A 23,844-nucleotide genomic window follows, 5' to 3' on the forward strand; every position below is an offset into this window, starting at 1 on the left:
AGCTCTTGTTATTTTTTTAAATTTAGAACAATTTTAAATATATTTTGACCTATTCTTCCCTTCCCTAAGTTCTTCCAGACCTTTTCTCTTTTCCTACTTACCCAACTTTAAAGTCTTTTTCAAAGAACAGGCAAAACCCCAATATAACAACCGAAATAAAACACTACTGAAAAGAAATAAAAAAATCATAACCAAATAAAAGCACACACACACACACACACACACACACACACACACACACACACACACACACACACTGTGGAGTCTATTACACATTGGTCAACTGCTCCTGAATATGAGGCCTTCCTTGGAGTGGTTGATATACCCAGTGCTACTCCATTGGAGAAAACTGATTTTCTTTTCCCAGCAAGTATAAATGACAGTTTAATTGTTAACCATTACCAGTGTCTAGGTATTCATTCATTCATTCATTCATTCACTCATTAATTTTAAGATATAAAAAAGTAAGTATATATAAATATAAGTATATTGTAAATAGCAAAATATATAATATATAAAATATACAAATATATATTTATATAAAGTAATATACAATAAGTATATATAAAGTATATAATAAATAATATAATATGTAATAAAACAAAACTATCAGATTGAAGTTGGACAAGACAAACCAACAGAAGGAAAAGAGTCCAACGGAAGGCAGGAGAGTCAGAGGCCTGCTCATTCCCACACCCAGGAATCCCATAAAAGCACTAAACTTGCAAGTCAAGCATGCAGAGGAGCCGGTGCAGACCCATGCAGGCTGTGTGCTGCTTCAGTCTCTGTGAGTTCATGTGGACTTTGCTCATGTTGATTTAGAGGGTCTGTTTTCTCCCTGTCCTCCATCCCCTCTGGCTCTTACACTCTGTCTCCTCTTCCACAGGGTTCCTGGGAGATCCTGTCATTTTGTCACACGTAACCAACACCACAATCAGACATGAAATCATTTCCTCACTGCAAAGATCTTTTTCGTACAGCTCCCTTATAACCACACCTAGCCTTTCCTCTCATCAAATCCTCTCACCATCTCCATTATAAAATAGTTGCCCTACTGACCATTTAGCTATCAGTTGGTTAGACAGTGGTACTAATAAAATAGCTACCAGTAGGTTCTACAGAGGTGCTAATAAAATAGTTATCTTGAAAAAAGTTTTACTTAAAGATCTGTGATAACTCAGAGAACGTACTGATTTTTCTTCATTCCCAAAGAATACTTTTTATGGATATAAAATCACAAATTGATAGTTCTTTTTGAATAGCATTTGAAAAACTTGCAACTTCTTCCAGTGGTTTGTGATGAGAAATCTGTCAATCATGGGGCTTTCCTTGTATGAGAAGTGTCATTATTTCAACACTGTCAAGTTTTTTCTTTGATTTTAGTTTTTGAAAGTTTAATTTTGATGTATCTTAGAATAGATTTGTTCAGCTTTATTATATTTGAAGCTTATTTGGCTTCTTGGACTTGTAATTTTTTGTTTTGCTTTTTTTGTTTTTGTTTACTCTCCATTTTTTCAGCCCCATTCCCTTTCTTTTTGAGAGTTTAACAACACACATGCTAGATCTTTCACCAAAGCCCCATAGCTGCCCTCTTTGTTCGCTAGGCTCTATTTTTTTTTGTTTAAAAATGTGAACCTTTATTATGTACGAGTGTTCTGGCTGTATGAATGAAAGTACACCACGAGCATGATGCCAGAAGAGGGCATTGGATCCCCTAGGACTGGAGTTACAGACAGCTGTGAGCTGCCATGTGGGTGCTGGGAATCAGATCCTGGTCCTCTGGAAGAGCAGCCAGTGCTGTTAACTGCTTAGCCATCTCTCCAGCGCCGGCCCCCAGACTATTTATTTTTGTTTTTCAGTTCCTTATGGGCAATTTCTATAATTTTACCTTTCTTTTATTACATTTTTTATTTTCTCCTTTGAATTTTGCTGATAAGCTTCATTCATGGGGAATTTTTTGATTCTTTGATTATTATTTTTTCCCTAAATTTTCTATTTGGTTCCTTGTATCTATCTTCTGTGTTTTTTTTCTATTTTTCTTTTTTGAAAGTAGAGGTTTTTCATACAATATATTTCAATTTTTGTTTCCCCTCTTTCAACTCCTCTGATATCATTCCCTACATTCTCTTCCATCTGAATCTGTCCCTAGTTAGAAAAAAAAAAGGCTTCTAAAGAATAATAATAATACAATAAGATAAAGCAAAAACAAACAAATTGGAATAGGAAAAGCACAAGAAACACATATAAATGCAGAGACAGTCAGGTTCACGCACGCACACACACACACACACACACACACACACACACACACACTATGGGAATCCCATAAAAACACAAAACTGTAAGCCGTAATATATACTCAAAGGAACTATAAGATTAAAAAAGTAAGCCTTGACAAAACATTATGAGGCAAAGAACCTGCAAAGATGTCACTGAGTTCATTTTGTGTTGGTTATCTATCTTTTCTGAGACTTTTTGTTTTTTAATCATTGTGCATGTTCATAATTGAATAAACATTTTTATGATGGCTACTTTAAAATCCTTGTCAGATAATTCTAACATTAGCATCATCTAGACTTTTCTTACTAAGTTGATTGGATCTTGGACATTTTGGCTATTTTGTTGTCAGACTCTAGTTGTTATTGATAACTTGTTTTAGGTAGGCTCCTCTGTTGCTGCACAAGTGCTCATGTGTGCATGTGTGTGTGGTATGTGTGTGTGTGTGCATCTGTGTGTGTATGTGTGTATCTGTGTGTGTGTATGCTTGTGTGTGTCTGTGTGAGTGTATGTGTGTGCATGTGTATATCTGTGTGTGTGCCTGTGTGCATGCCTGTATGTGTCTGTGTGTGCATGTGTGTGTGTGTGTGTGTGTTTACTTATTACCAGAGGATGAGAGTGGGAGTTAGGGTTCCTCATGAGTTCATACTTCTCCCCTGGCTCTCTCTGACATCAACACACCAGACATTCTGGATTCATAGATAGCTTATGCTCTTCTTTTCTGGTCTTTGGTTAGAGGACAGGATTTTCTTGGGACATTTTTGTTGTTCTGCCTTTGTTGATGTCTTCAGGTTATCAGCCTTCCCAGAAACCCAGTCCAGGAAACTTGACATAAAAGTAGTACCCAGGGAACTCAGCCATCCAGTTGTGCCTCAGGCCCCCATGTCCCTCATTGGTCTGCTCTGTTTGCTTTGTGTGTCAGCTGGTCTTGTTTGTTGAATGGATGGTGTCTAGTGCATTTGGCTGCACTTTTAAAAGAATATGATGGTGCTGGAGAATTGAATTGACTCAGAGGTTGAGAGCACTGGCTGGTCTTCCAGAGGGCACGAGTTTGATTCTTACCATCCACCTGACAACTTAACATCCATCTTCACCTCCAGTCTCAGGGAATCTGATGCTAACCTCTAGCCTCCTTGGATACTGCTCACATGTGGTTCAAGACATAAATTTGGACAAAGCACCCATGCACGTTTTAAAAAATGAAAAAAGAATAGGAGAAAGTTTACCTACTCCAATGTCTAGAAACAGAAATCCTTGGGATTATATTTTCATTAAATGAAAACCTAAACAGCTTTATTAGATACAGATTGAGCACCCCTAGTCTGAAAATCTTATTTATTTACTTATTTATTGTGTGTGTGTTGTGTGTGGGAGGGGGGCATGTATGTGTGGGTATATGTGAAGTGCTGGGGATCAAATCCAGGTCCACCCACAGGCAGGGCTAGTGGTTTACAGCCCTGAAAATTCAAAACTTCAGGCTTTAGTGTTTGGAGCACTTTGGATTTTGAATTTCTGATTAAGGATGTTTGATATAGGTGATGTTGATATAAATATTTCAAGATGTAAAAAACTCTGGGTTCTGAACTTCTTATACTTCCAAGCATTCTGGGCAAATGGTACTCAACCCATGTGGTTACACATGGTAGGCGATGCATGCTTTTTTGTATGTAATTTTTTATGATTTGACATGTGTATGAGTAAAACCATTTGCACAATTCAGATAATGAACATACCCTTGACCCTACAAAGTTTCTAACTCCTTTTGACCCATTTCTTCTTTATCTCTCTACCTGTCCTCTCTCTTTCTTGGGGTGAACCACTGGTTTCCTTATATACTGGAATCAACTGCTATGTACTCCTTTTTAGAGGTGGCGATGACTACCCTCTTTCACTTAGTGTTATTATTCTCAATTCATCCATATGTTGGCATGCATCAATAACTTCTTTCTATGCCAGTGTTCTATTGTATGGCTGCCACACTGTTTACCGTTTACCTGTTGATAAAGTCTTGGATTTCTTTGCAGTTTCTGGCTATTATTAAGATGGGCCTTTATGAACATCTGTGTTCAAGTCTTTGCATGAACACATGCTGGAATTCTTCTGGGGCAGACGGCTCAACCACAGAATGACTAACTAGATCATAAAGGTGAATGCTTAACCTTTTAAGAAATTGTCAGGCAGTTTTCCAAAGTGAAGTAGAGATCATTCCCTTCTGCCGCATGCGAGGGCCCCATTGCTTAATGTCTCTGCTAACACTACACTTTGTCAGCCAAGAAGAAATTTGTCCACTCTGGTGGATGTGTAGTGATACTTATTATAGTTTTAATTTGTGTTCCCCTAATAAATAGTATTACTGATCATGTTTGTATGCACTTATTTGCCACTTTCTGTCTCCACATTCAGACCCATGAACAGATGCATTGTTCTCATGGTACCCATTGTTTAATTCTCCACACACACACCCTGGGTTTCTATAGTGTAGCTAGCCTCACATTCTCTACCTAGAGAATCATCAGGCTCTTCAGGTTAAGGGCCCAGTCTTCCAAGACTGCCCCATTTCCTGTGACAATTGCAAGTCCAGGCTGTCAGCTGTGTTTCTGACCTCTGGACACAAGTTAGGAGCCCCCATGGCCCCACTCAGACTGGTCATTTGCTTTAGTGGCTCAAAGAGCTCAGAGAAACAGTTTACCTATCCAAACCAGCACCTCATTACAGAGGAGCCACCTCAGCCGCCTCCATTCCCTTGGGACTCATCACCACACGTTCTCCTCAGCCCTTCTCTGTTCATCTCCATTCCTTTGTCATTCTCCGATGCCAAGAAGTGTAGCCACCATATTTGGTGGGGATTCAGATCAGCGCATTGCTCAGCCTTCATTGAAGAAGCTTCTTGCAGTAGATGATACTTAATGCAGAGACCCACAAGTAGACACTCAGCCCTGAATGGGATGTGTTTAACACAACCCTCCCCTCAAGGCTCCCGGATCTATATGGAAGAGATGACAGAAAGGCGGTAAGAGCCAGGAATGGTAGATAATTTTAAGGAAACAGTGTTTTCTAGACTTTACAGGGAAGATGCACATACAAACTCACAGAGACTGTGATAGCATAAAACCCACACAAGCTGAAGCCACACAAAAGTCTCAGAGTGAGGGAGGGGAAGTAGGCACAAAGTCCCACCCACAGCCAAGAAGTTATTTGAAAATGATAGTTGCTGGGAGCAAGAAGATCAGTTTTCTTCAGTGGAGTGATGCTGGGTATATGTCACATCCAGGGCAGGTCCCATACTCAGGAGAAGATGGCCAATATAGATCAGACTCCATGGCTTTTTTAAGTGGTTCCTTCTCCTCCCTCCCTCCCTCCCTCCCTCCCTCCCTCCCTCCCTCCCTCCCTCCCTCCTCCTCCTCCTCTCCTCCCTCCCTCCTTCCTTCCTTCTTCTATGTGAGAAAGAATGTGAAGTTGAGTGGGTAGAGAAGCTGGGGGAGGATCTGGGAAGATTTAGGGGGGAAGAATTTTATAAAAACATACAGTGTAAGATTCTTGAAGATAAGTAAAAAAATAGAGAGGAAAACCGTTGTTTGTGAAAGAGGTACCTGGGGAAGGGGTGAGGAGGGACTTTGCCATCTCTGGTTGTGACATTCCTAGTACCCTGTGCTCAGCCAGCCAGAGTGCTCTGAGCTTTATCAATGCGGCTCTCTGTGGCCCCTTCCTTAGGTGGGCATGGCTGATTATGACGTTGATTGTTAGTGATCAGCTAAACTCCCAGAGGCTTTGGAGTCCAGAGGTTGAATGGCAGAAGTTAGAGGCTGAGGGTCTGGGGAGGCTGGAAGCTCCAGCCTGGTAATTGTGTTTGTTATCCCTGGCAACGTTCCCAATATGAGACTAGACAGAAACCTCCAATCAGTGGCGATTTTATTAGTCTACAAAAAGATATCTAGGGAATCCAGCAAAGGATAGATCCCAGTATCACAAGGTCAGTCTGTCCACCTGCTCATTGTAAAGGTGTTCAAGCAGGTTTTCGCCTGTTTAAAGATTGTAGAATTTGGTACTTATATAGTCTAGGCACCTTCATTCCCCACACACACTGCAAGTATTTTTTCTATTGCTAATTTATATTTTTGTTGCCTTAAAAGTCTCTTTCAGTAAGCAGAAGTGTTGAATTTTTGTGAAATTCAATTTATCGGTTTGTTCTTTGTTCTTTTCTGAATTGTGCTTTTGGCAATGGATCTAGGAAATTACTGCCTAATAGAAGGTTGTGGCTTTTCCTAGAACTTATACTTTTAGATTTTATTTTGGTTCTGTAAATTGTAGATAGTGCAAAGTAAGAACTAGTTTATTTTTGCAGGTATTTTCTTCAGTATGGTTTGTTGAAAAACTTTTCTTGAATTTTTTTGTATTTTTATTAAAGATTAGATGGTCACACACCTGTGGGTCTCCCTCTGGGCTCTCAGTTTTGCTCACTGGCTCTCTGTCTGGATTATTTATTTTCATGATATGCCTTCAAATGAGCCAGGTGTGCTGGTGCACACTGTGTATTCCCAGTACTTAGAGGTAGAGGCAGGTAGGTCTCTATGTGTTTGAGGGTAGTCTGGACTAAATGCCAAGGTCTAGACCAGTCTGGACTACATAGTGAAATTTGTCTTAAAAAAAAAAAGGTCAGGTGATATATTCCTCTAAATTAGTTTTTCTTTTTTGTTTCAAAGTTATTTTACTATCCTAGATCCTTTGTAACCTGTATGGAATTTGCTGTCTATTAATTTCTATAGATCTATCGCTACATCTGAGGAAATGGGACAGTTTTCACAATAGGGTCTTCCAAGCATACCTTCCCACTTATTAATGTTTAAATTTACTAGTAGTGATTGTAGACTTTTTTTTTCATGGAAGCTTTTGCAGTCCCTGCAACCCCTGAGAGTTTTTTAAAAATGTGAATTGATTTTGCGTTTTTAATTGTCTGTTGAGGTTTTTTTTGTGGCTTGTTAATAGCGTGAATTATGTTGATTGATTTTGAACAGCCCACAACACTGTATTCCTGGGATAAGCATTACTTTGTCATAATGTATTTCCTGTCTTTATATAACTGGCTCTATGTCACCAAGGTCTTATTTAGATTTTCTGTCTATATTTGATGAAACATTGGTCCATAGCTGTTTTGTGAAGTGAACGTGATAACCACTACATTACGGAAACCAGCTCCATGGTAGTTTTTGTAATGCTGTGTCTGGTTTGAGTCTCTAAGGATGAGTTGGGAAGGATGTTTTTCCTTTTATTTTTAGAAGACTATCTAAAGACTTGGTATTGTTTTTCCCATAAATGTTTCACAGCATTCACTGATGAACTCATTTGGACCCGGTAGCTGCTTGGGAATGTTTAACTATAAATTGGATCTCATGAGCAGACACAGGGCTGTTCAGGCTGTCAGCTTCATCTTGGGCAAGCTTAGGTAGTTTGTCTGTTTGAGTAAGCTGTTTAAATCAGTTGTGCCTCGTAGTTCATAGGATCCTGTAAGAAGGCTCAGCACGTCATGGCACGCGTTGCTGTGGAACCCACATGGTGGAAGGAGAGAACTATCTCCACAAGTTGTCCTCTTGCATGCACAAGCACACTATCTGGAAACAAACAGAAAAAGTTGTTTTTTAAAAACTGGCTTTTTAGTATACGTAAAATCTGGAGTAGGTGTAGCCTTTCATTCTTACTTTTCCTTTTTGGCTTTTGAATAGAGGCTTTTCTTTTAAATGTTCTCAAAAGGTAACACTCATTAGCCTTAACTCTTCTCTTTTCCTCTCTCTTTTCCTCCCTGCTCCCCTCTTTTTCTTCTGAGACAGGGTTTCTTTGTGCAGCCTTGGCTGTATTGGACCGAACGAACGAATGAACGAACTAACTAACTAACTAACTAACTAACTAACTAACTAACTAACTAACCAACCAACCAACCAGAACTCAGAGATTTGACTGCCTCCACCTCCCAAGTGCTGGATAAAGGCATGTGCCACCACCACCTGGCTTTCTCCTGGGCTGGCCTTGAATTCATTATGTAGCCAAGGATAATTAATCTTACATTTCAGATCCTCTTCCCCTGCTTCCCAATGGCTGGTATTATAGGCATACTCCACCATGCCTGGTTTTATGCAGAACTGAATCCAGGGTTTTATATATAACAGGCAAGTGATCTACCAACTGAGCCACATCCCTAGTGACCCCTACTCTCTGCTCTCAAGATAGGGGTTTCATTTATTCTCTAGTTGAGGCTGGCTTTGAACTCCCACTCATCTTCTAGTCTCTCCCTCCCTGAGCTGGGATTAGTGCTGGGGGTATATCAGGGCCACCACACATCTTAACATGCCCATTGTGAGTTTATTTTGTCGTTTATTTAAGCAGGTCCCTGTATAAGGACATTTGCTATGCTACAGCGAATAAACATTTTTACATTTGGGGATTCCTGGGAATGGGATAGGTAGGTCAAAGGGGAATTCTTGCAGAATTTCGCTAACGATACCAACTTCTTTATGATGTCATATACCCTGCATCCTTTGCAATGGAGCAGGATGGTGGATAAATTTCTAAGAACAGAGTATTTCAACAGTGTAGGAGATGGATTCATGCTGGAGTGAGAGTTAGAGATACAGATACAAAGGCTGGGGTTTGGGGCAGCCGTGTCAGGGACATTGTAGATGTAATTTTTATATCAGGTGGTGGTCAGACCTGTGTTTTTAAGGTTACATTGTAATCTTTCTTTTCTTTTTTCTTAGCTGACCTGAAACTCACTCTGTAGACCAGGCTGGCCTGGCCTTGGACTCACAGAACTCCACCTGCCCCTGCCTCCTGAGTGCTGGGATTAAAAGTGTATTCCAGTCACTATTCTTAGCATAATCCTAATACTCTTAAAACAAGTTCTTCTGACAAGTGTAGATAGTGGGTCCTGGTGATTTTCTGCTTCTTCATATATTTCTTACGCCTTGCTACAACACTTTCTATCATGAGGAGGCTTGTTCTCTCTGAATAGTTAGAGTTGGTTATGATGACAATGTGATGTGACAGGGAAGAGAATTCCACAGGAAGTGGCTTGGTGGCCATGGGCAGAGGGACTGGGGGCTCCTTTCCTTGTGGTCTTGGTGTGGGGAGCTGTTTTCCCAGAGAGCAGCACTCTCAGCTTTAATCCTGCTGGGCAAACAACAGGAGACCCATTGAGATAGGACAGAGAGGAGAGGCTTAGTGCCTCTGCTATGAGCTGGCTCCATTAGGAGCTGCATGATTTTGAGCTGGTTACAAAGTCAACCTTAGCCTCTGGATTCATCCTTTAAATGTCTCCTGGAGTTTCTGCCCCAAGGGGAAAGTGTGTTCAATGTCAGCCTCTGTTGCTGTGCCTGCCACAGAGTGGTGGGAATGAAGATTGGGAGCCCCCGGCCAGAAGAAACAAGCCACATCTCCATGTTGACAAAGTCAGCTGGTCTTGACACTCAAGGGACACCAGAGTAGAATCTTAGAGAGGGCAAGCAGGAGGGCTGTCCCCAGTGATGTGGACTAAATTCTGGAGTGCGGTGCTCGTGCCTAGACTCATCATTTAGGGGTAGGTCAGGAATGACTCATGACCTTGAAAACAGGGCAGATTTTAGCTAAGCTGAGAGGTGGGGAGAGCTCCAGGTTCACATTTCTGGTGTGCTTAGGAAACACACTTGCCCACTCTTCATTGTCTACCTGGGGCCTTGTGCTCATCTCCCCATCCCTGTAAGGATGGTCCAAACGGATGTTTTTCAACCAGGGAATGGACAGAGCCCCTGTGATATGAGAAAGAGTTATCTGTGCAAAAATGTCTTGTGCAGGCATTTTCCCCATTATAACTGCCTCGGCATGTCTGTGATATTCTAGTTCAGATTTAAAAGTTCAAGAACCACTCAACGCCTTGGTGAAGAATTCTCAATGCATGTCACTGTCTGTCTGTAAATGTGAAGGCCATTAATGACCCATTGTGGTGACATACAATGGGAGTGAGATGTGGTGGAGCTCTTTAAACGGCACTGATGGCCCTGAGAAGAGCCTCATGTGTGCCTTCCCATTTGTCTGGCTTGGGTGGGGCTGCAGACAGATGTTGAATGGCCAGCAGCAGTCGGGAATCTTCATTTGATCCTGTCATCTGGCTCCAAGCAGATGTCCCTACCTCCTTCTTGTGCTCCCATTCCTCTCTTGTTCCCTCAGTGTCTTGGCTGATTCCTTTCAAACATGAGTGGGGGGGTACGTCGTGTGTGGGACGGAGATGGTTTCTGGTGACTATTGGCCAAGAAGGAGGACAGACCAGCCGCAGTTCTGGCAGCCAAAATTGGATTCAGAATAAAGGTGGGGTAGCACAGGTGTTGGCTATCACACTGCCCTGTGAATGTATGACTTTTCCTTCCACTACAGGGATGGTAGGGTCATAGCCATGGTCCACCTTTGGGATGCTGCCAAAAGGACCTTCCCCTCAGAGGACTTGAACTTCCACCCTTTGAATCTGGCTGGAGCGAGAGAGAATTACTCAGTCCTCTTCTGCCCCCCTAAATTCTTTTCCTGTGCTCTTTCTACATCACTTCATCTTCCCAGTTCTTCCTAGCTCAGGCACTATCAGAGATACTCAGGCCCAAATGTGAACCACATGCACGGCGAGGTATTTGTCTGCAACCTGCTGGCCGTTTAAGCCTCAGCCTCAACGCAGCACAGCTTTCTATGGAACTAGTTCACCCAGCAAGTGTGCAAATTTCTGTGTGAGGGTGCCTGTCACACCCGTGCTTTCACACAGGGAGAGTGTGGGAACTGGAGATGCTCCGGGCAACAGGGCTGCAGTTTGCACAGGGGGTCTTGTGACTGGAGGGGCGGCTGTGGTCTTGGTTGCCAGGGAGCATTGGTCCCCGTCTTGTCCCGGACCTCCTTCCTCCTCTCCTCTATAACCACCCCTAGCCCTAGGCTCAGCCCTCAATTCCCTTAATTCCCCTGACAGTGGCTGTGGCCCCATCCCTTTCTTCCTCCTTGTCTCTCTGTCTTCTCTACACACAGGCCTTTGAGTTATGTGCCCCCTCTTCTAATGAGATAAACAATTTCAGTCTCACGGGGCTCTGCTCCCCACTCCATAAAGGCAGCCGTAGGTGGAATGTGTTGGTCCTATAAAGGGGCCCTGGGGACAGTCAGCCTGTCAAGCAGGGTGAGGGAGGGGTGAGGAGCCCCAGGGGGGTGATGTGAGGCCCATTTACTTGTTGAGACAAGGTGGATTCAAAGATGAAAAGAAAACAGAAGCACATGTCCATCCCGGTGGCTGAAGAGCCGAGCAGTGGCAAGGACAAGGTTGCCACATGGGCACAGGGCCCAAGACTCATCTGTATCAGTGAGCTTGTGATGATTAGTAACTGACACCGTCCAGTCTTCATGGTTGCAGAGAGGTTTCCCTTCAACATCAGTTAATTCCCACCATCCTCCCCTGTGGTAGGCATTACTTATGGCCCTGGGCAGGAGACAAGCTCAGCTGGGGACTGTGGTGCTTTCTGATGCTCACGCTGGTGAGGTTCTTCTGCACCACAAGGCTTCTCCAAGCCAGAAGGTAAAAACGGTCTTTCTTCCACATCCACACCGGTACTAACCTTAGCTCTTCAGGAGAGTGGATGTCAGCTACCAGGAGGGTGGCTTTGGTCCCATTAACCCACAGGGCAGTGCCTAGAGCGTGGAGAGCATATAGTACCCAGACATGTGTGGACATTTTCAAATTCGGGCTCCTTACACCCTTTCAGAAGCTGAGCAGGATGAGCTTCCCATTTAGCAGTCTTGGTTCAGGTTGGCAATACCAGGGAGCAAAGAGGAGGGGGCAGGAAGACAACATGTGGTACAAAGATGGCCACCCAGATGTGGGTGGTGCTAGTGTTTAGGCATCTGTACTGGCCTGCCCTTGGGGTCCTGGCAGGATATGTCCTCAGCTGCAGTCACTAAGAGCACCTCCTGTCTGCATTCACTATTTTCCCTTTTAAAAGGTGGGCCTTGCCCACCCCCTGCCTGCCTGCCTGCTTGCCTGCCTGCCTGTCTGTCTGTCTTCTACCATTCTTTTCCCCAGGGACCAGCCTCTGACCCCTTCTCTGCTCCCTTCTCCACTCCTTCTCTCTCCTCTTCCAACAAACCTCCCACGTGAGCCCTGTTGTACGGTGTGACTGCTTCTCGCTGTTTCTTTTTAAAATTATGACAGGTGGGCTCAGAGCTGAGGCCAGAGCCCACCCCCCAGAGTCCCTGGATGGCTTGTTAAACAAGACATTTTCTTTCCTTTTGTTCTGGAAACTGAACCCCCAGGGTCCTGCACATGCTAGGCAAGGTCTCTGCTGCTGCACCAAGCCCTCAGCCCTTGAACGGTTTGTATCTTGGTGAATGAGTACCCTGGAGCCAGGACTATCAGGGTCAATGGTTCTTTCCTTCTTGAATTTCTGAGTCTTGTTTAGTTCTGGTTGAGTTTATATGATGATTCCTAGATGTGCCTGCCAAGTATGGTGTGCTAAATATAGGGGACACTAGAGATGGCATGATTCCTGCCATCCCAGCTCTTTCAAAGCCAGCAGGGGAGATACTAGTATGCAGGCAATTAATTATATTACCTTGGGGGAATACACGGGATTTAGGATCCTACAGGAAAGGCTATTAAACCAGTCTTGGTACATCAGCGACCACAGGCAAGCAGCTAGTAGATGCTGTTCAGGCCTCCAGATGTTCTTAGTAGGCATTAAAACAACCTATAAAGTTCCTTAAAAGCAGTGATTGAGTTCTTATGAAGGCCTACCTCCCTTCAGATTAGAGGGCTGGTGTGGACGTCGTGCTCTGGAACTTCTGAGTTCTTCAGGTCCTTGCCATTTCAGCCGATTAGAGTCACTAGCCTCAAATGAGTGCTGATTTCCAGGACTTGTTCTGTGACATGGAAGAGTGGCTCCTAAGATCCTGGGGGGACCTCCAGCAGTTTGAGTGTCTGGACGGGGCACAGAGTAAATGCGTCTATTCAGGAATGACAAAGCCACAGACAACATCTTCCTCAAGTGAGTCACTTCAGAAATGTGGAGCCATCTCTGTGGATGCTTTCTCTCAGAGGGAGGTCACAGCTGCACTGTCTCCATGTCCGGGGAACCCAAGATAACTTATTTGACTCACTTATCCTTCTATCCATCTGACACAAGCCGATTCTTAAACCTTCCGACCCCAACCTTAGATTTCCTGAGAATCAGTGGGGTGGAGATACAAATCTCTAATGTATTTACCACCCTGAAAAACATGAGAACAGCTGTATCATTAAAGCAGTACTTAACATACAAAGTTACATGGGCATTTTGGGTCCTTTAATGCTGTTATGGAAGCCATTCTCTCTCTTAACTGTTTTTGGGGTGGTGGTGGTGGTGGTGTGTGTGTATACACGTGCGCTTACTCATGCGTGTGTGTAGAAGTTAAAGATTGAGTTTGGGTATCTTTCTCATCGCCCTTCACTTTATTGTTTGAGACAGGGTCACTCAATGAACCTAGACTTTGGTGTTTCAGCTCTACTGGCTGGCCAGCAAGGCCCTGGGATCCCTCTGTCTCCATTTTTCCTCCCCAGCGCTTGGTATTATAGGCATGTGCCCTCTAGTGCTGGGCACTGAACTCAGGTCCTCCAGCTACTGTACTACTCACTGAGCCATCTTCCCATCCCATAACACACACACACACACACATTCTCTCTCTCTCTCTCTCTCTCTCTCTCTCTCTCTCTCTCTCTCTCTCTCTCTCTCTCTCTCTCTCTCTCTGTGTGTTGTGTGTGTGATATGTATGTGTATGCAGGGTGTTGGCATAGAAATGAAGCTGGTGGTGTTAGTGGCCACGTGTAGACAGGGACTGCTTTTGGGAGATAGTGCATGCTAACCCACCCTATGGACTCAGGCCCATTTCTTTGTGTGAGGCCTGGCACATGGGCCAGGAAGTCTAGGAACACTTTCTAGGCTATGCATATGGGTGTCTGGGGCAGGTCATGCCTCCATGAGTTGCCCATGTCTTTTGGCCTCTGCAAATGGTCAGAAGCTGACAGTGGTGAGATGGTGCTGTAAGCAGATATGGCTCTTGTGATCTTGTGTCTTTGAAATGCTTCTTGGTCGAGGCTCTCAGGGAGGTTCACTGACTTTTGCTGTTCCTCTCTGAAGGGAACTTGTTTAACTTGGCTCTGGACAGAGGGACAGTCACCGCAGGGCCACTGTCTTACAAACCCAGTGGTTTACAAGTCTCTGCAAGTCAGATAATACCTTTTTGTTAAAGGTGGTGGCTCCGCCTGGCAATAGGCCTGCTGAACATTATGATGGAATAGATATAGAGTCTGGGGTGACATAATAGATTATACCTTGGCTTGACTATGGACCAGCTGAATGACACTAACAAGTTACTTTACCTCCCTGGGCTCTAGCTGTCTCTCACTGCGAATGATAGGTGAGGCAGGGAAGTCTATGATGTCCTTTCTGCTCTATAGCCTCTTATCTTTATATTGTCTCTCTCCACAGGCCTTGCTCCGGGACAGCTGTACACGTACCCTGCCCGCTGCTGGCGCAAGAAGCGACGATTGCACCCACCAGAGGACCCGAAGCTGCGACTCCTGGAAATAAAACCTGGTGAGTGCCCTGTGGAGATCAGCGGGGCCAGTGGCAGGAGAGGCGAGGAACCTGGAGCTGCCCATGGCAAGACTCTTTGCTCTTGTGTCCACATGGCGAGTTTCTTGGCCTTAGGCTGCAGCTCGGTAGTAGAGAGCTTGCCTAGTATGTGCAAGGCCTGGAGTTCAACCCCTGTACTGCAAGAAAAAGTAAAACAAAATAATAATAATAAAAAACCAACAGAAAGAGTTTCTGACAGAAGAATGGGGCCCGTGTGGCCCACAGAGATGAACATGTGCTTACTCTGTGTGTAAGTCCTGTTGTCCTCCAAAGGTCTATGGGCTTTGGGGTCTTACGTCGTCTTTTTTCTTCCATCTTGCTGCCCCTGAGAAGCAAAGCCAGCAGGTGTAGGGGGCAGACCTTGGTAATTTCCATCCCTTACCAGAGTCAGTAATACTTTGGTTCAGGTCTCTCTCTTCCTTGTCACCTCAACAAAGACACCTTGACCTGGTATATTCTCCCAAAGAGGCAAGAGTGTCCTGGGGACCGTCTCACCTGTGTGACTTTCTAGGATAAAAAGGCTAGCTTTTTTTTTTTTCGAGACAGGGTTTCTCTGTATTGTTTTGGAGGCTGTCCTGGAACTAGCTCTTGTAGACCAGGCTGGCCTTGAACTCGCAGAGATTCACCTGCCTCTGCCTCCCGAGTGCTGGGATTAAAGGTGTGCGCCACCAACACCCAGCTGAAAAGGCTAGCTTGTTAAAACTAGAACTTGCTTTGGGGGTGTGAGAGTCAGCTTGTTAAGATCCTTCCTGGGGTGCAGGCTTCTTTGCCTTGACCCAGCTGTGACACTTCAGACATGCGGGTGTCTTCACATCCGTGACTGGGCAGCAGCATGACATAGTCAAGGCAAAGTTGCCTCACCCTTGACCAAGTTGCCTCACCTCTGACCTCTGCTCAGTGTGTGAGGTCCTTAGTTCTATTGAACCCCTTAATGCTGGGATGGTCGCTTCAGACTCCACCCAGGTATTGGATCAAGATGACAGGTGAGCTTTTAGTCACTTTCCTCAGTGTGATCAGGACCATGGGGTCAGCACAAGTATTGTCCTCCCAGTATGCACCAGTCCAGGGGTGATGGCAGTTCTTTGGCATTTTTGTTCTATGCTCGGAGTTTCTTTTTGCATTACAGTGTGGTTTGGCACTTTTCCAAGTCTGCTTTTGATCCAGCCACACTTCAAGTACCTGACAGACACATAGAGCTATGGAGCTGCGTCGGCCAGTGTGCTTCTAGGACCACACAGAAAGTGGGACCCCCAGCAGCAACAGTAGTGATGGTGGTGGCATCTATCACCATGAGTTTGAGGCCAGCCTGACTTATTTCGTGAGTTCTAGGTCAACCTGAGCTATGTGGGACCTTGTCTATACAAAGCAAACAGCCCTCCCCTCCCCAAACCGACAACAAAAATTAAAGAATGCACTGGCCGTGGTGGCACACACTTTTAATCTCAACACAACGGAGGCAGAGACAGATGGATCTCTGTGAGTTTGAAGCTAGCCTGATCTACATAGCAAGTTCCAGGGCAGCCAAGCATACACAGTGAAATCATGTCTAAGAAGTAAGAAAGAAATGAAAGAAAGAGAGTATGTGTCAGAGGATGTCATAAAATCAAATACATCGAGCTCAAAGGACTAAAAGGCATCATTAAACCCAGTTTCTTACTTTATTGCAGTCTGGCCAGGTTAAGAAACTTGTTCAAAGTCACACAGGAATTACTATGGGCCCAGCAAGGAATCCAAATTGCTTGAGTTCCTGTTCAGGGCTTTTCTGCTGCATCAGCTGCAGAGAGGTCTCTTTAGACATTTACTTTGATTATAAAATTAATATATGTATTGAATATTCAATACAGCAAGAGATGGTTGCAATTCCTTCAGCCATATGTGTTAGGACCTCAAACCTGACTAGCCTAAGCCAAAAATAGAAAACTGATACATGGAACAGTAAATCTGGGTACCCAAAACTGTTGTGAGGGCCGTATGCCTTTCAGGGCGGGCAGTACACTCTTCTCTTCATGGGGAAGCCCCAGACTCAGCACCCAGCGGGTCAGTCCCCTTCCCCAGCTGTGGCAGAGAAGCCCTGGGGAGGGTTTTTGTTTGCTCCACAAATTCTTGTCGTCCAGGGGCCTGAGTCACCACCTTCCTCAGCAGTGGCTTCTGATTAGCATAGTGCTTGGCAAAGCCTTTCCAAAGCTTTCCCATTTAGCAAACACCAGCTCCTACCTCGTACTCCGGCTTAGGGAGGGAAGGAAGGGAACAGTGTTTGACGTTTATTTCATAGGTGAGAGCAGCCAGCCTGTGGACAGTCAAGGATGTTTACTGTGTGGAGCATGTGTCTGAGAAGCCGTGGACCGCTGCTCGTGGGACTGAAACTAAAAGTGTTTTCTGAGGGTTTGATCTGTCTGTCTGCGGATATTCACATTGGGCATCCTGGCCTCCCAGCATCTGCTTCCTGTCTGGGGCTGGGTGGGGCAGCTGTGTTTATAGGCACTGGAGACATGCCTCCATCCTTGGCCTGCCACAATGGCCGAGGGGGAAGGCAGGGTTTGCGGTTTCCAGTAGCAGTTTCCTCCAGCACACTCCAGTCTGAGAGCATGACTTGGAAGCGACTGTACCAACTTCAGGGAGAAAGGCCCAGACAATCAGTGCTCAGCCTTCTAGAGCAGGGGCTGCTCTGGAGAGAGGAGCTGTGGTTCTGTGAGTGTGGGCCCTTACGAGTATCCTTTTCCCCTGCGGATACGGAGCACGGTCTTGGGATGCCTGTTCTTCCAACCAGGGCTCAGGTGCTGAGAGACAGTAAACAACCCAGGTCGGGAATCAGGAACTATACACTTCTTAGAGACATTTGTTCCTGCTTTGTGAAAGTCTACCTACTGTACAGCCCGTGAAACAGACGCCCAAATCCCTGAAGTGGTGAGAAAAGATGCCCAGGAGTGGCCTTGGCCTGGGATCAATGGCCTTAGTTTGGCACCTGGAAATGGCCAGGATGAAATACCATCAAAGCAGTATGTCACGATCTTCCTGGAGATGACTCAGGCTGGCATTTGAGTGTGTGTGTGTGTGTGTGTGTGTGTGTGTGTGTGTGCACGTGAGTGTTCATGTATACCAAAGCCAGAGGTCAATCTGAGTGCCTTCCTCAGGAACCTCCACCTTGTTTTATAAGACAGGGTCTCTCATTGGCCCTGGAACTTGCTGATTCAGCTGATCCGAGAATTTTCTGGAATTAGAGGGACAAGCAATCATGCCTAACTTTTAGAGCTTACCTATTTTTAAATGTAGATCCTGGGGATTGAACTCAGGTCCTCATGCTTGTATGCAAGCACTTTACTGACTGACCTAACTTCCCATTCTAACACTTGGGTTTTTCAAAAGAGCCACAATTTCAGGAACGTCTCTTCAACACAGGCCTCAGTGAGCACATAAGCATCTTGGGGTGACAAGGTGACACTGTCACTGGCTGGATTCCCAAAAAAAGGATGCCATCTCTGGTGGGTGGAAGAATGCAGCCCCTCTTCAGTGCCCTCAGGGGAGGTGCTTAGGGTCTCTACTTTGGTCATTTATAAGATGCAGTTCCTATCTAAGGGGCCACCTCTCTTTCCTGGGGTATGTTCTCTCTGGTATGTCCAGGTCAATCAGGTCATTTCTTAGTTTTATTCTACTTGATTTGGGCTCCAAGAGAGCTCATTGTTCTGATTGGTACTGTTGAGTGTGACTCAGAGGGGAATCACTGATGGGGTCTCTGGAGAACTTGCCACAAGTTCCTATTAAGTCAGCTGTGTGTGTCTATATACATATGTGTGTATGTAGATATATGTGTATGTATGTATGTGTGTTTAAGTATGTATGTGTGTCTGTATATATATGTGTATGTGTATAATAGCGTGTGTATGTGTGTGTGTATGTAGATATATGTGTATGTATATATGGCACTTAAGTGTGTATGTGCTTGTGTGTTTTTGTGATGTGTGTCTGTATACATATGTGTGTGTGAATAAGTGTGTGCATGTATATATGTGTTTAAGTGTGATATACATGTGTGTATTTGTGTCTGTATATATATGTTTGTGTATAAGTGTGTGTACATGTGCATATGTATGTGTACGTATGTCTCTGCATATATGTGTGTACATGTGTGTATGTGTATCTCTGTATATGTGTGTGTACATGTGTGTATGTGTATCTCTGTATATATGTGCGTGTACATGTGTGTATGTTTATCTCTGTATATATGTGTGTGCATGTGTGAGTGTGTGTATGCATGTCTCTGCATATATGTGTGTGTACATGTGTGTATGTGTATCTCTATATATGTGTGTGTGCATGTGTGCGTATGTATATGCATGTCTCTGCATATATGTGTGTGTACATGTGTGTATGTGTATCTCTGTATATATGTGCGTGTACATGTGTGTATGTTTATCTCTGTATATATGTGTGTGCATGTGTGAGTGTGTGTATGCATGTCTCTGCATATATGTGTGTGTACATGTGTGTATGTGTATCTCTATATATGTGTGTGTGCATGTGTGCGTGTGTATATGCATGTCTCTGCATATATGTGTGTGTACATGTGTGTATGTGTATCTCTGTTTATATGTATATGTGTATATGTGTGTCTCCATATATGTGCATGAATGCTTGTGGCAGTGAGGGAATCAGAGGGGGAGAAGGAGGGATTTGGTCCTTTGCCTGTGACAGTGGGTGAAGTCTTAGCAGCACCTTCAGTGTTTACCAAGTACTGGCTCTGAGCTGGGAAGATGATGCAGTGAAGAGCTTGCCATGCAAGCTCTCCTAACGTCAGCGCTAGGGAGGCAGAGTCAGGAGGGCCCTAGGCCTTGCTGCCCCATGGTAAGTGAGACCCTGTCTCAAAAGGTGGTATGAAGTGGGGTGGAGGCCAGCAAGAGAAGATGCTTGCTGTCGAGCCTGCTGGCCTGAGTTTGATTCCCAGAACCCACATAGGAAAAGGAGAGAACGCACACCCATAGGTTGTCTTCTGACCTGTGCACGTGTGTGCACACCCCTCCCCAAAACCACAGAGGAAAACAAAGAAAAAAATAAGATGGAGAGTGGCCCAGGAAGAAATCGTTGTTGGCCTTTGGCCTCCACACACATGTGCACAATATGCAATGTGCATTGACATACATGTGCGTATATACACACATGAGCACACGTACACACAAGGCACCGGTCCATTCAACTGGACATCTTATTGCTAGTGATACATCACGCACAGTGTCTTAGTTACTGTTCTATCGCCGTGAAGAGACACCATGGTCAAGGCAACTCTTACAAAAGAAGACATTTAACCGGGGATTTGCTTACAATTTTAGAGGGTTAGAGCATGAGCAGCATGGTGTGAAACAGGTGTGGCATTAGAGCAGTAGCTGAGAGCTTTATATCCTGATCCATAGGCAGCAAGAAGAGAGGGAGAGGGAGGGAGGGGAGGCAGGAGAAAGAGGGGAGAGAAGAGAGAGGACATAGGAGAGAGGGGATAGGAGAGACAGAGGAGTGGGCCTGGGCCTGGCATAGACCCAATGGCATATCTCAGACAAGGCCATACCTCTTCATTCTTTCCAAAAAGTCCTACTAACTGGAGAACAAGAATTCTTATTCCATCTACCACACACAGCATGTGTTATTTAGTTTTAGGTCCAGATCATCTAAACTATAAACATATTTACTTAAATATAATTACTGTATCATTGCTCATAACTACAATAAACAAAGTTTAGAAACTATTATAGAGCCCTTCGATGGGGCCTAGTTAGTTGCATATTACATTCATAAAATGGATGTTACTTTGCCTTTTGAAAGTATGACTCAAAGGCCAGTGAGGTAGGTGGCTGACAGGTTAGGGTGCACAAGTCAGGGGACTCCAGTTGAACCCTCAGAACCCATGTAAAGGGCAACTGTGGAGCTGGTTCTGTCCTCTCTCTTCCATGTGTGTGCCATGACATGTGTTCCCCAGCATGCACACGTATGTGCACATATACCCCACACATATTTTAAAAAATGACCCAAGAAAATCAAAGATGTCTAAGATGTATGGCTAACTGGGAAAAATAAATTGTATAACATCATATATAATCTTCTTTGGATAAAACTTGCTTAAAAATCAATAATTTATTCATCTTGGCAGAAATTAGAAGAGTGAATTTATATTGGAAGGCAGCCAACCCATCTTCTCACACTCTGGGGTAGGCACTCCTGGACATGTCAAGACTCCTGGGCTCCCTGCCTTCACCATCCTCAAGTGCCTCGTTTGCTTGTAGGAGGAGAACCCTGGTCTATGTGCAGAGGGTTGCTGCCTAGAACTTGATGGCCCCATGTCATGAGTATCTTCCGTGTGAGATCTTACGTGGAGAAGGAGGACAGGCTATGTGAGCGTCATGCCAACCCTCAGCTTGCCCTCCTGTCCTCCTTGGGCTAGGTGTGAGATGGCTGTCCCTGTGTCTGGACTGAGCGTGGTGGGCCGTCAGGAAACCGGGTCCGTGCTCAGGAAGGGAGGCTGTATCTGGCAGTCTAGAGAGAACCTGGAGTAAGTTCTGGCTTAGCGCCCCCGCACTCCCTGCAAGACACAGTTCATCTTCAACGAGGAGGCTCCCCGAGTGGGGACAAAAAGAGCCTTGCCTGGCTACCATTGAAGCCACTTGTCCCTGGGCAGAGTTATACCTGGATGGAGGGCTCCTCAGTCAGAGTTATACCCGGATGGAGGGGCTCCTCAGTCGGAGTTATACCCGGATGCAGGGGCTCCTCAGTCGGAGTTATACCCGGATGGAGGGGCTCCCCAGTCAGAGTTATACCCGGATGGAGGGGCTCCCCAGTCAGAGTTATACCCGGATGGAGGGGCTCCTCAGGCGGAGTTATACCCGGATGGAGGGGCTCCCCAGTCAGAGTTATACCCGGATGGAGGGGCTCCCCAGTCAGAGTTATACCCGGATGGAGGGGCTCCTCAGGCGGAGTTATACCCGGATGGAGGGTCTCCCCAGTCAGAGTTATACCCGGATGGAGGGTCTCCCCAGTCAGAGTTATACCCGGATGGAGGGGCTCCTCAGGCGGAGTTATACCCGGATGGAGGGGCTCCTCAGTCGGAGTTATACCCGGATGGAGGGGCTCCCCAGTCAGAGTTATACCCGGATGGAGGGTCTCCCCAGTCAGAGTTATACCCGGATGGAGGGTCTCCCCAGTCAGAGTTATACCCGGATGGAGGGTCTCCCCAGTCGGAGTTATACCCGGATGGAGGGGCTCCTCAGTCGGAGTTATACCCGGATGGAGGGGCTCCCCAGTCAGAGTTATACCCGGATGGAGGGGCTCCCCAGTCAGAGTTATACCCGGATGGAGGGTCTCCCCAGTCAGAGTTATACCCGGATGGAGGGGCTCCTCAGTCAGAGTTATACCCGGATGGAGGGTCTCCTCAGTCGGAGTTATACCCGGATGGAGGGTCTCCCCAGTCAGAGTTATACCCGGATGGAGGGGCTCCTCAGTCGGAGTTATACCCGGATGGAGGGGCTCCTCAGGCGGAGTTATACCCGGATGGAGGGGCTCCCCAGTCAGAGTTATACCCGGATGGAGGGGCTCCCCAGTCAGAGTTATACCCGGATGGAGGGTCTCCCCAGTCAGAGTTATACCCGGATGGAGGGTCTCCTCAGTCGGAGTTATACCCGGATGGAGGGTCTCCCCAGTCAGAGTTATACCCGGATGGAGGGTCTCCCCAGTCAGAGTTATACCCGGATGGAGGGTCTCCTCAGTCGGAGTTATACCCGGATGGAGGGTCTCCCCAGTCAGAGTTATACCCGGATGGAGGGTCTCCCCAGTCGGAGTTATACCCGGATGGAGGGGCTCCTCAGTCTGGCAGCTTTCATCCCACCTCCCTGCCACTGTGACTGTGTCATCCTCCACCTCCCTGTCACTGTGAATATGTCCTCCCTCCTACACTTACTTCTTGTTGGGAAGACAAACGTGTGGCGTGGGGTGAGAAGGGGCTGCAAGCTGGGAAGAGCTCTTTGGCGTCTCAGGGCATCCATATTGTCCTGGACCTGTGTCTTCCTCACACCCCCCCCTCCAGTCTATCTTGAGTAAAGGACCCACAGCCTCCCGCTTGCCTGGCGTCTGAAGGGCAACACACAGCACTGTTTCTCTCGGCTGCCCTACAACCGAGTGCAGTGTTTGCCGTAGCCCACACTCGGTCACGGAGGCAGCACAAGGCATTTGCCATGTAGGCATGTCACAGTTCCTACAACAGGAAATCTGGTGACAGTGAGAAGCCTCCTCCTGGTCCCACCCCAAGTAACTGAGTTCTGCCCTGGTAAAGGAGAGGGCAGATAGTGGGCAAAACTAGTTCATTCAAAAAGGAGCCCCCTTTTTTTTCTGGAGAAGGAAAGAAAAAGGTTCCCTACAAACTTTTCCTTAATATCCCTCTGGATTAAATGCTCAGCTAGTTTAGCATCTTTCAACTCCAGGCCTTTGTTCCCTGCGGTCTTGGGACGGTATTATCTTCATTTTAGAGGTTGGGAAACTGTGGTTCAGATTAGGAAGTTAATTTCTCAAGGGTCCGTGGTGCAGCCAAGAAGAGATACTAAAGAGAGCAGGTCAGGACGGTCACCGTTCTCTCCAGGACCCGATGCACACATTCATCCGGTGTTCACAGGCTTTGAATGCAGGACTCTCCTGCTTGGAGAACCTGAGCCCTGGTCAGTGCCTCTGGCCTGCAACGCTCAGGCACCAGCATTCTCTTTGCCTCCCTTACTTGAATTCCAAGGGTAACAGGAGGGAAGGCAGCCAGAAACGAGTTCTGGTTCTTTCTACTTGTATTCTTGTTTTGGGCAGCTTTTCAATGACCGGGGATGAATGACCAGGATATACTTCCTTCCTTCCTTGCACTGCAGGGGGAAACTGCAGGACCCCTGAAGGAGACTGTAGCTTAGGA

General features: G+C 45.7%; 1 protein-coding gene and 1 long non-coding RNA gene across 5 annotated transcripts in view; one reads left to right on the forward strand and one right to left on the reverse strand.

The window, feature by feature from the left end:
* The window catches only part of Dpf3 (double PHD fingers 3), a 262,723-nt gene that overhangs the window by 117,211 nt on the left and 121,668 nt on the right, over window positions 1-23,844 (forward strand). For all 4 annotated transcript variants that reach the window (XR_005876221.1, XM_021228767.2, XM_040742790.1 and 1 more), the window contains exon 3: window positions 14,781-14,888. Coding sequence is in view for 3 of the 4 variants with exons in the window: in XM_021228767.2 (XP_021084426.1) it covers window positions 14,781-14,888 (108 nt within the window). In the remaining variant the exon portion in view is untranslated. The remainder of the gene's footprint in view (window positions 1-14,780; window positions 14,889-23,844) is intronic.
* On the reverse strand, window positions 12,694-22,276 carry LOC121139301. Its single transcript, XR_005876222.1, has 4 exons — window positions 21,591-22,276; window positions 15,171-15,252; window positions 14,810-15,064; window positions 12,694-13,524 (listed from the first exon to the last, which is right to left on the reverse strand). It is a non-coding gene; the product is annotated as an uncharacterized LOC121139301 (long non-coding RNA).

Source organism: Mesocricetus auratus, unplaced genomic scaffold (assembly GCF_017639785.1).
Source record: "Mesocricetus auratus isolate SY011 unplaced genomic scaffold, BCM_Maur_2.0 Super-Scaffold_15014, whole genome shotgun sequence".
Taxonomy (NCBI): Eukaryota; Metazoa; Chordata; class Mammalia; order Rodentia; family Cricetidae; genus Mesocricetus; species Mesocricetus auratus.